Source organism: Periophthalmus magnuspinnatus, chromosome 1 (genome assembly GCF_009829125.3).
Source record: "Periophthalmus magnuspinnatus isolate fPerMag1 chromosome 1, fPerMag1.2.pri, whole genome shotgun sequence".
In the NCBI taxonomy this organism is placed as follows: Eukaryota; Metazoa; Chordata; class Actinopteri; order Gobiiformes; family Gobiidae; genus Periophthalmus; species Periophthalmus magnuspinnatus.
Window position 1 is genome coordinate 5,307,959 of NC_047126.1, and position 16,467 is coordinate 5,324,425.

The 16,467-nt window shown below is 40.4% G+C and overlaps 1 protein-coding gene across 4 annotated transcripts in view; it reads right to left on the minus strand.

The window, feature by feature from the left end:
• Nucleotides 1-8,509: 8,509 nt before the first annotated feature.
• Nucleotides 8,510-16,467, minus strand: part of pax5 (paired box 5) — a 45,803-nt gene continuing 37,845 nt past the window's right edge. For 2 of the 4 annotated variants that reach the window (XM_055221505.1, XM_055221512.1), the window contains exons 9-11: nucleotides 13,632-13,718; nucleotides 13,247-13,333; nucleotides 8,510-11,100 (exon numbers count right to left, since the gene is read on the minus strand). In XM_055221505.1, the coding sequence (XP_055077480.1) occupies nucleotides 11,018-11,100; nucleotides 13,247-13,333; nucleotides 13,632-13,718 (257 nt within the window). In that variant the 3' untranslated portion in view covers nucleotides 8,510-11,017. The remainder of the gene's footprint in view (nucleotides 11,101-13,246; nucleotides 13,334-13,631; nucleotides 13,719-16,467) is intronic. The other 2 variants (XM_055221499.1, XM_055221495.1) reach the window with 2 other exon arrangements.

Genomic DNA, 16,467 nt, shown 5'->3' on the forward strand with positions numbered 1-16,467 from the left:
TGTTCCTTGATGTAAAGTGTTTTGAGTGCCTTGAAAGCGGAGAAGTTCTGTATAAAACTGTGACCATTTACCCAGACGATACTATTGTAAAAGCCTCTATTTATTCTCAAATTGCCTCATTTCAAAGGATTCTCTCGCATGGCCGTAATACCAGCTACTAATCACTCCTATTGTGTATAGAGTTTGCAAATTCCCCGCTGCTTGTTAAACGACTCTTCTGAAAATGAACATAAATATAAAACTTCAGATATTCTAGTATTTACTCCCACCTCAAATATTTCAAAATAAAACGCCAGAAAAACACGATTGATCAAAACTATTAACAAACTGGCGATCATGTGAAGGGAATGAGTGAACTTTTAGCTCTTGCGTGTGTGTGCGTGTGTGTGTATGTGTGTGTGCTAAAAGAGACAGACAAAAAGACAGAGGGGAAATGAGGCTGGATCATAGAGATTTATTACATGGCCGTGGCATCCTAATTAGCATAAAGACTGGACCGGCCCACTCAAGCAGAGAATTAAAAACCCTAATTGTGCTGTCAGCCCTCCTCTCTCTGTCTCACTGTTGACTCTCCCCTTTCCTCTCTCTATGAAGTAGCCTGTGTCTGCTGCGCGGTTTAATTGTTAGTGATAAATGGGGAAGCGGGATGTTTGTAATTGTCTCCGAGATGGGAAGAGGATGGCATTGATAGAGCAGAGGAACAAGAAGAGAACAAGAGAAAGCTTCCCTAATTCTGAAAGTGATAGGAGAGCAGCCGAAAGCTATTTATCAAATATTTGGGAAAGTTGTAAATGACTTTGGCAGCGAACATTGGGGACGTGGGGCGTTGTGAAACTAGGCCAAATTCCAGCTAGACGATGTTTTTTTTTAATCAAGTTTGGCAATGCGATTAAAGGGTATTAGAACTATTAACAGGGGTCACTAGTTTCTATTGACACAGTTAAAAAGAACCAGTCATGATTTAAAGGGGCCATATTACGCTGTTTTCTGATCTATGTTATAATGTTTTCCTCATCACAAACGCATCTGGAGTTGTGTTTTGTTTCATTCACACATGTTTAACGCACAAACTCAGCATATTTAGGCCGTGTTCTTCTCTCAAGCTCTGTTCCACCTTGTGATGTCATGCAATACAGGAAGTGCTCCACTCTGTTTTTAAGCTCCAAACGCCTTCACTAGAATCATTTGGATCATTTCAACTCTGGAATTGGCCATCTCTACTGAATTAGAGGTAAAACGCAGCTGTTAACTTGAAAACTACCACTTCATGACATCACAAGGTGGAACAGAGCATTTTGAGCTTTGAAGATGTGGACCCTGGATATGCTTTTTGAGGAGGTAACAACATTATAACATGGCTTAAAGCTCACAAGAGTCAATGTTGTGTAATATAGGACTTTTACAATATATAAACTGAACGTGAAAATGTTTTAATAAATAATTCATGTTGACTGTTTATATGTGTGTGTTATTGTTGCATTATTTCAAGGGAACATCATTGCACAGCCAAAAAAAAAAAAATACCCCAGAGGAAATTGTTACTTTCTCAATTGCAGTTCATTGACAAACTACTTATTGCTACTACTGAAATGTCTAATACTACGCAAAATGGACTCTTGTGAGCTTTAGGCCATGTTATAATGTTGTTACCGCATCAAAAACAGACCCTGGAGTTGTGTTTTGTTTCATTCACACATGCTTGAGTAACCCTCTGTTATTAGTCTGTCTACATCTGCAAAACTCAAAATGCTCTATTCCACCTTGTGATGTCATGAAGTGGCCGTTTTTTAAGTTAACAGCTCCTTTTACCTTTTGTTCAGTTGTGACAAGTAGTAACAATTTTGTGTAGTGCTAAAAAATTCCAGGGCTGAAAAGATTCAAATGATTCTAGTGAAGGTGTATGGAGTTTAACAACAAAATGAGGCACTTCCTGGATCACCACATGACATCACAAGGTGGAACAGAGTGTTTTCTTAGTGAGAGAAAAACTCAATATGCCTAAATATGCAGGATTTGTGCATTAAACATGTGTAAATGAAACAAAACACAACTCTGGGCATGTTTGTGATGAGGAAACAACATTATAACATAGATCGGACAAAAGCGTAACCTGTCCGCTTTAATATTAACCACAGATACAACATTCCTCTTTCATCCCCGTTTGGAAATGTCACATGGCTTCTCCCTGTGGCTGCGTTATAATATGTTAGTATAAGGAAGATGGGGAAAATGGCATAACAGTGCTTTGTCTAAAAGAGTTTGTGTTTTCGCAGTAGTCCTCTGTTTGTGCTGTCAGCGTCTCCACGGCAGCAGCGGCGTACGAGGTTAAGACTCGGTATCCCTCCTCACACAGAGCCTCTCCCTCAGCCCTGACAGCTCGCCCACACACACCACTCCTGTGTCAATGCACTGTCTCAACTTCCTGCCCCAATCCTATACCTCCTTTTTAACCTATCTGCCCTTCTCCGATCCTCTCCATATCTTCCTTTTGGCTTCCTATCCCCACTTTCTTTCTCTTCTACTCTCTAATTGGTCTCTGCTAGGTTAGCTTAGACAGGCCTATTCATCATAGCACTATCCTTAGAGACAAACCCTCTGGGAGCTGGTGCTAGATAGACAGAGTCAGACGGGAGGGCAAAGAGGGGTCTGCTGCTTGTCAACCCTCTCCCTCTCTCTCCGCAGTGTCAGAAAAAGCCTAGAAATGTACAAGTATTAGTCCGGCTATTAGTTCTCTGCTCTGTTTAAACGGCTGCCAGTGAAGCGTCTTGGCGTTCATTGTGTGAGGGATGAGGGACAGTAGAGTAGAGACGGTTTATAAAAAGTGAACATGATTTTTGATGTCCGGCGGGAGACGTAACGAGGCGGATATAAGCACTGTACATGCCGGTGTAATGTACTGTGTGTGTTGGTGATTTGCTCTAAAAGGGCAATGAGAACCGTGTAGGGCGGCTACTGAGGGGCGGACATGTCATCTGGGAAAAGGTCAAACCAGATTTTCTCATGTGGATGTGGGATAACCAGGAGTGCAGTGCGGTTGATGGAGACCATGAGTGAATCTGAAGTAAACTGAGATCAAGTGTTCAAGGAGTATACATGGAAACTGATATGAATACTGCACGTTGACATCTTAAAAGTCCGATATTACACAAAATTGACTCTTGTGAGCTTTAGGCCATGTTATAATGTTGTTATCTCATCCAAAACACACCCGCAGTTGTGTTTTGTTTCATTCACATGTCTGAGTAACCCTTCATTATTAATCTGTCTGCATCGCCAAAGCTCAAAATGCTCTGTTCCACCTTGTGATGTCATCCCTATTAACTTGAAAACTACCAATTTCAAGTTCAATAGGTGCTTTTTACCTTTAGTTTTGTAGAGATTTGCAATTCCAGAGCTGAAATGATCCAAATGTTTCTAGTGAAGGTGTATGGAGTTTAAAAACACAATGGCGCACTTCCTGTATTACCACATGATGACATCACAAGGTGGAACAGAGTGTTTTCTTAGTGAGAGAAAAACTCTATATGCCTAAATATACAGGGTTTGAGAGAAGAACTCAGCTTAAATGTGCAGGATTTGTGTCTTAAACATGTGTGAATGAAACAAAACACACATCCTGGTATGTTTTTGATGAGGAAAAATAAAATTGAATTGCAAAAAAAGGAAACAACATTGTAACACAGATCAGAAAATGACGTAACATGAGCCCTTTAAAATTAGAGGACTAGTTCAAGTTTATAATTTAACAACTGAAAACATGTTATTTTGAGATCTCAGAAATTTGACTTTCCAAGAGAACTTTTATTAGCTGTCTCTGCCGATATTGATAACACTGAAGTAACATCACGTTGGTCGATACGTGCTTAGTCGTGAATGCTCGTTAAGCGCTGAAATCATTGCGTCCTCACAGTTCTGGTTGAACTATTATCTCTGTTCTGTGTCCCCTCAGTCCCTCCTCTCACTCTCTGGTCCCAGGCAGTTGCTTCCGCACAGTTCTCGTCCAACAACACGCCTAATTGGACGAAATGAGGTGTCGCTCCTGGTTGTTACTTTATGGTTCCAATCCCATAAATTGCCTATTAAAATGCATAGGCGATATCATACATACTTTCTTTTTTTTTACTATAGCTGCTTTTACAACACATGACATTTTGTAAAGTGTCTTAAAGATGTGTAAACTTTAAGAAATATATGTGTGTTAGTCCTTAAAAAAACTGTAAAGTAAAGTCAACGTTTGTGGCTTGTCTGTTGAAACAAAAAGCTGTAGAATGTATGAGTAAAAACATGTTGAAATGTTTGAATCACAGTGTTTCAATCTTTTTTTAATTTGTGATGTAAGTTGGTAGAGTGTTTGTCCACGGATCTGAAGGTTGGCGGTTCGAATCCCGCTCTCGACGTAAACATCATTGGAAGAACAGCCAGTCAATCCGGTGCGATTCCAGCTCCCAAATGGATAAATGTTGTTGTTTCCTTGGGTCAGACTTAATGAATTACGTTGGGGAAACACTCAAATATACTTCACGTAAACACAAATGTATATTAATGATCAAAAGAGAAAACAAAAACAGCTTGTGCGTTGAATCCATCCAGTTCCTGTTTGGTCATTCTTTCCTTTTCTATCTGCCGGTGTCTCCTCTTAAAAGCTCTACTCAGTTTTTTCCGTACAAACTGCTTTTCACTAATAACTTGAGGCCCAATTATATTCATCTGGCACCGCACCTCCCCCCTACAGGGGCGTTGGAGGGCCAAAAAGTACCAATGCTGACTGACGTTAATTTGCATGACTTCTTGGCCTCCGTAAGTACCATTGTTGTGCGTCTGCTCCGTGTGCAGAGGAGGAACAAGAGGGTGTGAGGAGAGATAGAGAGGAGGAACAAGAGGGTGTGAGGACAGATAGAGCTGTCAGGAGATACTTGTGTTATGTAATCAGAGGGGACGGTAGAAGTACAAGGGCCATAGTGTCACATGACTGCTAAACTAAACTCTGTCAAACGCTGATCTGATAATTTCCTCTTCAAGCACGACTCTACTCGAACACTGCTTGTTTTTCCTCACAGATTCCTTTGTTTAGAGGGCAACAGGTCTGATTACTGACTATACCAACTGTTCTGTTTGTTTTCTAATGAACAGACAGAAGAACTTGCACTTTAAAACACAAACTTGCTGCTTTGGCTTAATTAAATTTCCTGTAACTGACCCTGCAGCTGTGCACATGCGTCTACACCCCAGTCTGCAGTGATGGGAAGAATACTTTGTCACAGAACACTGAATACCTTAAGTAAAATGTATTTTCTAATGTATTCTGTTACATGAGCCAATCAGAGTACTGTATTCTGATTACAGGGAGTACTTTTACATTGAGTTGCATTATGTTATAATGTAAGAAATATGACGTAGAATTGTAAGTTTGATTTTTATTGCATTTTTATATAGTTTGTTACATTAATTTATGTTCTGTACAGTTCAAAGCCAACACTGCATAATGAAGTAATGTCATGTTTTTCCTTTATTATTAATTTAGGAAAGTAACTGTACTCTGAATACCACCAAATGAAAGAGTAACTATATCGGAATACAGGTACTCACAATTATTATTCAGAATATGTGTTTTTGGTACATGTATTCAGTTACTTACTCATAATCTGTTTGTCTTTTCCTGTTATCTTGTCTCTTTTTAAGTATGTAACTGTATTTTTTATTTGCTGCTGCCGCTTGGCCAGGACTCCCTTGAAAAAGAGGTTTTTAATCTCAATGGGGCTTTCCTGGTTAAATAAAGGTTAAATAAAATAAATAAAATACTTCCCAACACTGCCAGTCTGCAAATACCAACAGTGTCATCAACATGGGGCTGGCTGCAGGAGCTCGCAAGAAACACGGATGATGTAAAGATATAGATCAGGTTTTTCCAAATGTTTTTTTAATTTAATTTTTTTTTCACGTATTGAAACCAACATTGTGACTGTTTAATATGCTTGGAACACTAGATTTAGGTGACACACAGACCAATAGACTTAAAATTCCTGTAAAATGTATGTCCATGATCATTTGGGTTAACTCAGAACGAAGCCTGAGAGTCCACAAAAATTTGTCTGAGGGCCGCATTTGCCCCGGGGCCATAGTTTGGACACCCCTGATATAGACACACAGCAGAATGCAGTGTCCTGGACAGGAGCCCGAAGTGCGGACAGCGTGGCCTGTTTCTCAAGATGGAGGAGTGCTCTTGTCTGCTGTGTTGTTAGCATGTCACGCCTTGTGTCCTATTATCACCCCCACACAAACACTTAAGTCGGATTTCTATGCTTCTCGGGGACTTTACATTCATTTCCTGTGGACTTAACCATAGTTACTACTTATCTAATCTTCACCTAAACCTCAACCTTCACCTATTTTAACCCATAAAGGATTCACGGGATGGGGATTTTTGTGCCCGTAAAGGAGGCAGGTCCCCATGATGTGAGTGCGTACAGATTTGAGTCCCCACAATGTGATGAATACCCATCCACACACTCACACTACGTCTCCTGTCGACAGTGGGCCCGGTGCCAAACTGCAGACCACGCCGGGACTCCCTGAGAGGTTTTGTAGGCTTTATACAAGGGTGTGTTTCATTAAAGTAAAGTGAATGCAATACAAAATTAAATGTTCATTGTTGTAATATGTTTTAATCAGTTAAAATCCTCATTAAAATATAAATCCATTATTTGTTATGAGAACAGCTGAATGCTTTAGGACAGAAACAGCGGCAGCGACACACATTTAACTTCCAAAAATTATTTTTTTTATTCTGAAGGATCAATAAAATTATGGCAAATATTTACAAATAATTACTTCTTAGCTTCACATTACAGGTACATAAATGGAATAATTCACCAACAACAGTCACTCAGGTGATGGACAGGTACACACAGTATGAAGATGCGTCAAGCAAACTGCAATTTATCTGTCCATTTCACAGTAAACTAAAAAAAGGAATAAAATAACAATAATATTAATAGCAATAATAAAAAAGCTGAATATCAAATACACAATTTTCTTGACAGAAATCGGTCACAATTATGAAAAACTAAACCAGAGGGAATAACGAAATTCAGTGATATGATATCTTTGGCAAATTCTCACTGCAGTAAAATACATTCAAATATTAAGACAACACACAACACACGAGAAGAAAAAACACCAAGTTTTGTTTGCAACTACTAGAAAATTGAATATAAAACATACACATTTTCTTAAAGAAGCGTTTTGTTTTACTTTTTTAAATCCTCTCCTCCAGAATATTTGAAGGCAATTCTGAACTTTAGCTAATGTTTGTATCTGAAATTCTTTTGTGTTAATTTAATAGGTTTCTGTACAAGACTATGTTGTTTAAACAGGCATCACGGGCTTTGGTGAGCAGTACAGATATGTTGACATTTTAGTTTGACTTTTGAAGGATAGATCAAGCTGATGTTTTCCGGTTTTGACTCTTTTAATTGTATTACCAAAATATCATAGGTATAAACACCCCTTCGACACCTCGGATAGGAGTCCACGGACGCTACAAACTCGGGATTGTTACACGAAAGGCCACAGTAAGGTGAAAACTTATGTATCTTTTGATTGGATTGATCGGATTAAAAAACAGCAGTGGATTTCGTAGGTTCAGTCCTAAGTACGTCTCCCTTTTTCCACAGTTGAATAATATTAAGATGTACAGAGCATTGTAAGACTTCAGTAGCAGATATGTCCAAAGCCTAGTTATATTAGCGAGTGTGAAACAGATTGTGCCACTAATTGCTGTCAAGAAGTGATGCCGGAATCCCCCCAGGTTTACAGCAGGCAGTAGCCATCTTCAAGGGCTCGTATTGAGACACAGTGAGCCGCTACACACTTGCGGAGAGAAGTCATGATAAAAAAAGAACGCTCATTTACATTTATTTCTGTTTTTGACTTGTCCGAGATGGTTCAAGATGATATTTTTTGAATACTGAAACCACAGACAGAAGAAACTCTGGTACAAGAATTACAGTTTAGGCATAATTCAGAACTGGAATCCATTATCTACATCACTGGCGATGTAATACTCAAGAGAAATTTCAAAGGAGACAGGAAAAATCAATTGGTATGGACTAAAAATATATATGTAAGTGCAGACTACAATACAACTGCGTGTTAAACCAGTGGATTCTTTACTACTAGGCCTGTCACACACTTAATATATCAGCTTTTTTGTCAATAAATGATAGACGGGACAATACATTTTAAGGGTCAATATTATCGTGGGTAGTTTTTCTTACTAATAGGGGGGACATTTTGGTATTTTTTGGTTTTCTATTCTAAGATTTGACATGTAGAGTGTTGAATAAATAACTTTTGTGAATCATTTAGAATAGTTTTGGGGTTTTTTGGGGGGTTTTTGCGTGTCAGTGGCTTAAATTTGTTCAAATTTTTGTTCAAATTTCATATCGGGACAGGCCTAGTAAGTACTTTGTGACTCGTTGGTTCAGGGTACTATAATTTAATGCAAGATGCTGAGATAGCAGTGTCTTGGTAGCATCTTGGTGCCACTTTAAGTATAAGCTTTAGTCTTCTACTGCCTGTGGTTACAAAAGCATGTCCAACCTCGAATTTGTGATTTTGCCATTGAAATGACCTGGCTTTGCACAAACGTTACTTCTTCATTACACAGCTGTGCGAATGGTCAGATAGAGAAATCCGAAAAAAGAGTGGAAAGGGGATTAATGTGCTGTGTGAAGAAAAGAGCTTTTTGAGGGAGGTCAGCGGAGCAGTTTTAATATTCCTAATCTGGCCCGGTGTGTGGCAGAGGCACGGCACGAAGAGAGATATTCTGATGAGATTAGAGCAAAAAGACGGGATGAGCTTCTGATGGCACAGCAGGTTTGGGCGCCCCTTGAGAATGCAGGGCACGAGGGAGGGGCTAGAGCGTTAAAGGACAAAAGGGGGTGTGTCCTCATCTGCCTGTACTGTAGCGTAAAGTGTATCACCACCAACTGCAGTCAATGTCACGGCGGCCGATCGAGTGCGGGATCTGTCCTCTCCCCCAACGATGTGAGCCAATTAGGTCAAAGCAATGGCAAGGCCGGATGTGTCCTTATGAAGATGCATAGTTAACAAATAATCCTGTTAATGGAGAGGAGACTTGTTTGGTGTCACAGCTTCTTGGACACAGCTGATTCACCCCTTCAAGGACTTCCTCATGGATCGACTCCTTTTTACGCTACTGTGTGACGTAATGCTTTTGTACAGGATGACAACATTGTGGCTTTTTAATTTGTTGTGCCTTTTTAGTATTCCGCTGCATTTTGTACAATAATGTGTTGGTACTAATATCACTGTCTGCTTTAAAAAGTGTTCATACAAGGGTGGCTGGGTCTTGTTTTAGAGACACATGGTCAGCAAAGGGGGCTGTCGACATATAAAACTAAAGGCACTGTCCTTGTTCTTAGCTGGTGTGGTTCAGGTTTGATAATGCCTCAAAGTTTGAGAGAAAAATACAGGATGGAAAGAAAAATGCTCCCCACTGCTCAGCACAGCGGGCAAGCAGTTCATTAAAATCTTTTTTAGAGTTGTTTGCTCACAACTTTGAAACTCTACAAAAGGATAGGCTTTATTTACTTGCTCAAAACTCAGAAACAACGACAGGTTGAGAAACCAATAGCTTTGTTTAGTTGTATACTTTTATATATTTTTATGTTATGCCACATACTATGTGGTGTGCCCAAAATGTCCTCTAGTAAACTACAGAAGCAATGAACAGTCTTACCCAAAACAATGAAACTGGGATTAACACTCGCAGACAATGGCTAAAACAACACCACACACCTTTGTCAAAGAAGGATTCATCACTAAAAGCTAAATTTTCATGGGAGTATTTCAAATGCCTATCAACATTGTGACTTTGTGTTTCTCTATTTCACTGATCACTGTACAAAATTGTCTGGATGGAAAGTTACAAAAACAGTTTATCTTAAGCAGAAAGAACAAATGATTTCAGAGGGAAAAGTTATGCTTCTCTGATGGATGTGGATGGGTAAGGCCTCAACCCTGGCATCATGCATTGTCACTGCGCAGAACCAATGTGGCAGACGTTTGTTTACTTATAATTCACCAGGCAGTTTCATCAACACCATAGAACAGTTTTAAGATGTAAAGCAACAGAGGAAAAGGGAGGAGAAAAATGCAGAAATGATTGAGTCTCTTTGTGCTTTTGTTGTTGTCAGCCGATCCACTAGGGGGGGCCCATCTTTGGGGAGTTTCAAGAGAAAGAGAAAGACAGTATTAAGTTCCATAACTTCCTGTTTTCAGGAATCAAAATGGCATTTGTGTCGACTGATACCAGGCGAGAAATATCGCAGTCAGTTTACATTTATGAACAAAGACTTCGTAATATGAAGAAATGTCACTGTTGGTCATCATCACTATTCTATCACCACAGCATGACACACATTATAAATGGTTACAGGCAGTAGTCACTCCCATAGCACAGAAAAGCTTCATAATATATTACTCTGTTTCTCCTTCATTATAAATAGCTCTTAATCTGGGCTGTGGGGGCAGGATAGCACCTTCATATAGTGACACTGGCTCATTTAGATTCGGGACTGTGCTTTTCATCTGGTTTAAACGTCTTTTTTGTTTTGTAAAGCTTAAAATGCAGTGGGATTTGGATGGCAACTATGTCTGTTTTCCTGCTCTTCAAATACTTCAGAAAAGGTGACAAAATGACAATGATTTGGTGGATTTTGGTCATTAAAAGTTTTGGGAGTTGGATTGTCTTTACATCACTGTTGGATGGCATAGATACAAGATTGATTGACAGTGAATTTGCAGATAGGTTTACATTGATGAACTCACTCAACTGCACTCTGATCCCACTGACTTGTTCAGAAACATGTCCATGATGTCAACAGCTGCTGCTGAACTATTCAGTCAGCCTAACTAACTGGAATGTTCTCCACAATGTAAAGTTCTGAGATGTCCTGGTGCTATCGCTCCCTCCCACATGTTGTCCTGGGGGTCAGTGGCGGTCGTAGGCTGAGGCTGTAGCAGTAGCAGCAGGGCCAGCCCCTCTAGATGCCGCACTATAGTAGTATGGTGACCCTGTGAACATAAACGAGTTAACATCAATATAAATCAGTGCTGTACAATTGATAAACTATGGCTTGCCCTTGTACGTGATCATTCATTAGAATCTCAATAACAGTAATTATTTAATGTACTAATAACTAGTTTATTTTCTGACTCCTTGTGGTTAACACGCTGCTTGTGTTTATATGACATCACATCTTTCAAGTCCATGATTTCACACCATTGCACCAAAAATCACGTCCTGAATATTAATGTGTCCTGTCCTTATTCTCTATGCTGTGGATGGTTTGCAAACTTGACAACCATCTCAAAGCATTACAGTAGCCCATAGAATCTGACTTTGGGGAGAGAATACTGTTACTGATCGTGTTTAAATGTGTGCACTCTATGGGACCTTTTTATTTGTGATCGTGTTTAAATGTGTGCACTCTATGGGTCCTTTTTATTTGTGATCGTGTTTAAATGTGTGCACTCTATGGGTCCTTTTTATTTGTGATTGTGTTTAAATGTGTGCACTCTATGGGACCTTTTTATTTGTGATTGTGTTTAAATGTGTGCACTCTATGGGACCTTTTTATTTGTGATCGTGTTTAAATGTGTGCAGTCTATGAGTCCTTTTTTATTTGTGATCGTGTTTAAATGTGTGCACTCTATGGGACCTTTTTATTTGTGATCGTGTTTAAATGTGTGCACTCTATGGGTCCTTTTTATTTGTGATCGTGTTTAAATGTGTGCACTCTATGGGACCTTTTTATTTGTGATTGTGTTTAAATGTGTGCACTCTATGGGACCTTTTTATTTGTGATTGTGTTTAAATGTGTGCACTCTATGGGACCTTTTTATTTGTGATTGTGTTTAAATGTGTGCACTCTATGGGTCCTTTTTATTTGTGATCGTGTTTAAATGTGTGCACTCTATGGGACCTTTTTATTTGAGGGAGTTACTGCAGCCCTATACTGACCAGCACCCTGACTATGGAACAGCGCCCTCTGCCTGTCAGATCCACACAGTTGTTAACGCACTGCAGAGAGAAGAGACTGAAAACCCACCTCTTCTCCCTGGCATTTAACACTAGCTAGACAGGATATCTCAGTGTTTTATTGTACTTTCCCTATGTTTTGCATTATCTGTATAATGTTTTTGTTGATGTTTTATGTGAAACACTTTGGTCAGCTGAAGTTTTTTTTAAAAATATGCTATAGAAATAAAATTAAATTGAACTGAAATGAATACTTTTTTCTCCTCATAGGTATAAACATGGCTGTCAATCTACCCCAAGAACCTTCCAGACAAGCACCTATAACAACCACTCACACAACACATACAGACACAAGGTGGTAATGGACACAACAAAAGCATGTGCTACCTGGACCTGGGATTGAACTACCAACCTTCTTGTTATCAGATGACCGCTCATCCCACGTAATAACACACTATATGGTACACTCACTTAAAGGAAGCTCACCTTTACCGCAGAGTACAAAGGTGGAAAATGCTAATTGTCTGAGTGATCTGCCTGTTTCTGAATCTCAATGACTCAAGAATACTGATATCAGAGGAGTGAATGACATGCATATGTAATAGAGCTATCCTTTGACTCTATGGCAAATGCGAAATGGCTCGTTACAATGGCGTCTAAAGATTGCATTGTACTTTTAATGTAAAAAATGAACGGACGACTATGAGATGACATGAGCAGATGAATCTAATGAGCATAAACGCTTTCTCTCAGACTGTTTGATCAATGAGACGAACTCCGAGCCGGCCCACTTTCTTCTTTCTGATGATTTTCTTTTCATCTTGTAACCCACACACACACCTTAAACAGTCCATCTAAGTGCCAGTTTAAGCTACTGATCCCCTGAGTCTATTCTCTCCTCCTGGGAAGAGGTCAATTCAATACTGTAACCTCAAAACCACACACAGTGAAAGCGCTGCACTCACACCTGTCTCTGTCACTTCCATCAATCATGATGCCCACACACTGACAGGTTATGTCTGTCCACAGAGCAGGTAATCTCACGGGGCTCTTTGGGAAGTGAGGCAGTAAGCCCCTTTGATAAACTATGTAGTCTCATCCAGCACTTTAGGCGCCTTTGCCACACTTTTTCTACTGTTTGTCACTTAGGGATCACTTTTTCCTCTCTTGTCACCGTACCTTGCATCTGTCCTGCCTGGCTGGTGAAGAGACTGGAGGAGCAGCCGATTTCTGTGCCCAGGATAGAACCATAGTCCTGCTGAAACACTGTGGAGGCAGGGAGAAGGAATAAGTGAATGCAAAAAGCTTCAAAAAGTCTGATTAGGTTCATTTGGCCTTGTGTTAGACCTTTAGACCTTTAAATAGAAAAGATCTTAACGCATTCTCCTTTAAATATGACCCTTAAATGTACCCACAAGACAATTACTAAACCAGTGCTTAAGAATTATTTCCATGGCATTGATATGATGTGTTTCTAGGTTCATCTGTTACAATTCACAATCTGTTTACTGCAGAACTAACTGTACAGCATTAGAGGTCGGGTTTGATGTGTGTTTGTACTTACCTAATAAACTGGGGTTTGGAAATCTCCATGATTCATTGTAAGTTGAATACTGAGGATGAGAATATGGACTTCCAGAGAAATCTCCTCCTACAACAAAGACAAGAGGTAAAGATGAGTTCACAACTGCATTTGTTTTAAAGGGCCCATGTTACGTTGTGTTATAATGTTTAACACAACTTCATACAGCTTCACTTGAATCATTTGGATAATTTCAGCCCATTTTTACTGAACAAAAGGTGAAAACTACTGCTTCATGACATCACAAGGTGGAACTGAGCGTTTTGAGCTTTGGAGACGTAGACAGACTAATAAAAAAGTGTTACTCAAACATGTGTGAATGCAACAAAACACAACTCCCGGTCTGTTTTTGAGGCGGTAACAGCATTCTAACATGACTTCAGCTTCACAAGAGTCAATTATGTGTAATACAGGATCTTTAAGGTAATCTATGGAATTATCTTTATCTTTTCAATTTATAACACTTACAATGAAAATAGATTTATCCAAGAAGGGAGGACAAGCACCTCAATGCTTTTATGGGTATAATGATCTTTTCTGTTAAACGATATAGCCCTGTATGTCCACATTCATATGGGCAGTTCTGGCCTGAGGGCTATTGGAAGCGACTCTTGAGCTGAGCTGGTGTGTAACGGCCTTGTGGATGATAGCGTAGCTTTTCTCCCTCATTTACTACTTGCTGTCTGGGGTCTACTCGTTCTCTCGTCTTCCCTTCATCCTGTTCACTATATACTCTCTCTCTTTCTCTCCGCTGACGTCTGGCTCTCGCTCGCCCGTCACCCTTCACATCAAAACAACATTCTCCCTCTCCTCTTCTGACTCTCCAGCGTTTTTTTTAAATTTTTTCTCTTTCTTTCTTTTCTTTGGTTTTTCTCCTGAACCTTCACTCGTCCCGGGGGATCCCTCTCCCATCGCTGACAGTCACAGACCCCCAGTGCCCCCTCCTCCCTCTGCCTCGGTTCTGTCGGTTCTGCCTCAGTGCTCTCCTACACCCCCTCCGAGTGTCAGCCCCCCTGCTGCACGCGCAGACAGAGCGCACGGAGCAGCAGCAGAAGAAGAACAGGGGAAGAGAGTTGCTAGCTTAATGAAGGTATGATATTAGACAGAGCGGACAAAAAGAAGGATAATTTGCCTGAGAAGTGCTGAGATAAAACATGTCCAAGTCAGAGAAGCAAAGTTGGGAGATTATGCCCTCCACTCATTCCAGCCAGCATTCAGAAAGCAGCATACAAAAGAGAATTTAGACGCTGCGTGGGACAGTTTAGGGACACATAATATTGTATGAAGGTCAACTGAAGAAGAAACGACAACAAAACAGTGGACTTAATGTTGATGTGAGCGATGGGCACATGTTGGTTATAGCAAAACTGAAGTAATGTTGATAGTGTAGTGCGTAGTGTTTTGACATGCAAGGGAAGATATTCTTTTTGGTATTTTAGCCCCCGTTTCTGTACAATTATGATTAGATTTACCTGAAATAATGACTTTATAATGTCACAGAGCTATAATTGAGTGTGGATTGTAGTGCACTTTTAATGTACTTTATAAAAACCTAGTGAATTTAATGAGTTTAATAAGTTTCCTTGTGTTCTTTTACATACTTAACACACTTATTAGTTTATGTCGTGCTAAATCTGATCACTTCTTAGCCTTTTGATTTGAAAACGCTCTCTAAACCAGTGTAGTGTAGTTCTATATTGTGTTTATGTAGTTTGTGTCCACTGCTTGGATCCAGTTGTGCACTTTTCTTTTTCTTTGTTTTGCTGAAGCCTCTATATATATATTTGTGTTTATCTGCGTCTGTCAGGTGGGGTCGTGATGCGGTCTCCATGGCATCCCCGGGTTCGAGCATCCCTCCCCTTGTCATCACCGTAGTGACGGCGACGTGTCAGGTTGTGCGGGAGACGCGGACGTGGGCGAGAGTGTGTGGGGGGGGGGGGGGCTGTAGGAGGCTAAGGGGGCTCTCCCTGGTGTAGCTCGGTGTCAAGGTCGCACACTTCCAAACAATCGCATGCCAACACACACACACAAATATGCTGTCAAACCTGAGCGCGGGACGGGCCAGTGCAGGGGGGCGACAGGGTGAGCCATCTTTAGACGTGCTGTTGCGACATGTCCGCTGAGAATGTGTGAGAGTGAATGAGTGGGAATACAAAGAGGCCACAACTTGTAAACACTGTTTTGATGTTGTTTGGGGGATGTTTTTTCGTCTTATCCTCTGAGGTATACTTTGCACTGACCAATATTAGAAAGCAGAGGGAAAGCCAAGAGAAACCGGTCCAAGATTGAAACACAAAAGCTGCGTGGAAGGCGAAATGGAAGGGAATGAATGAATTAGTCGTGGGTCACTGGTGATTCTCATTAAAAACAAATTACTAATGTTGAGGAGGGACAGCTGTGCTACTGTGGCTGTTTTCTAATGATACACACACGCACGCAAACACTCAACACACACCTATACAGATGCATGCAAACACACAAGGCCCCCTGGGAGCTCTGACAGGCGGAGTGGAGGGAGACAAGAAGAAGGAAGTGGCAAAGCTAAATACAGCCTCTGCAGATATACACACAGAGAAGCTCCGGGGGGAATTCAGTCAACTGGGTACAGTTACAGGTCAGCTCTACGGGAAGGGCGGCTGGGTTACTGTAACAGGGTGTGTGCAAGTGACGGAAATTAGAGTTGTGGAGATGAACGAGATTTGGTCTGCAACATTTAATGAGTTTATCAGACCAAAAAGCTCATTCTCATTTATTATTTCAAAGATTATTTTATCTTAGTGTTTCTCAACCTGGAGATTGGGGCCCAAAGATTGTCAGG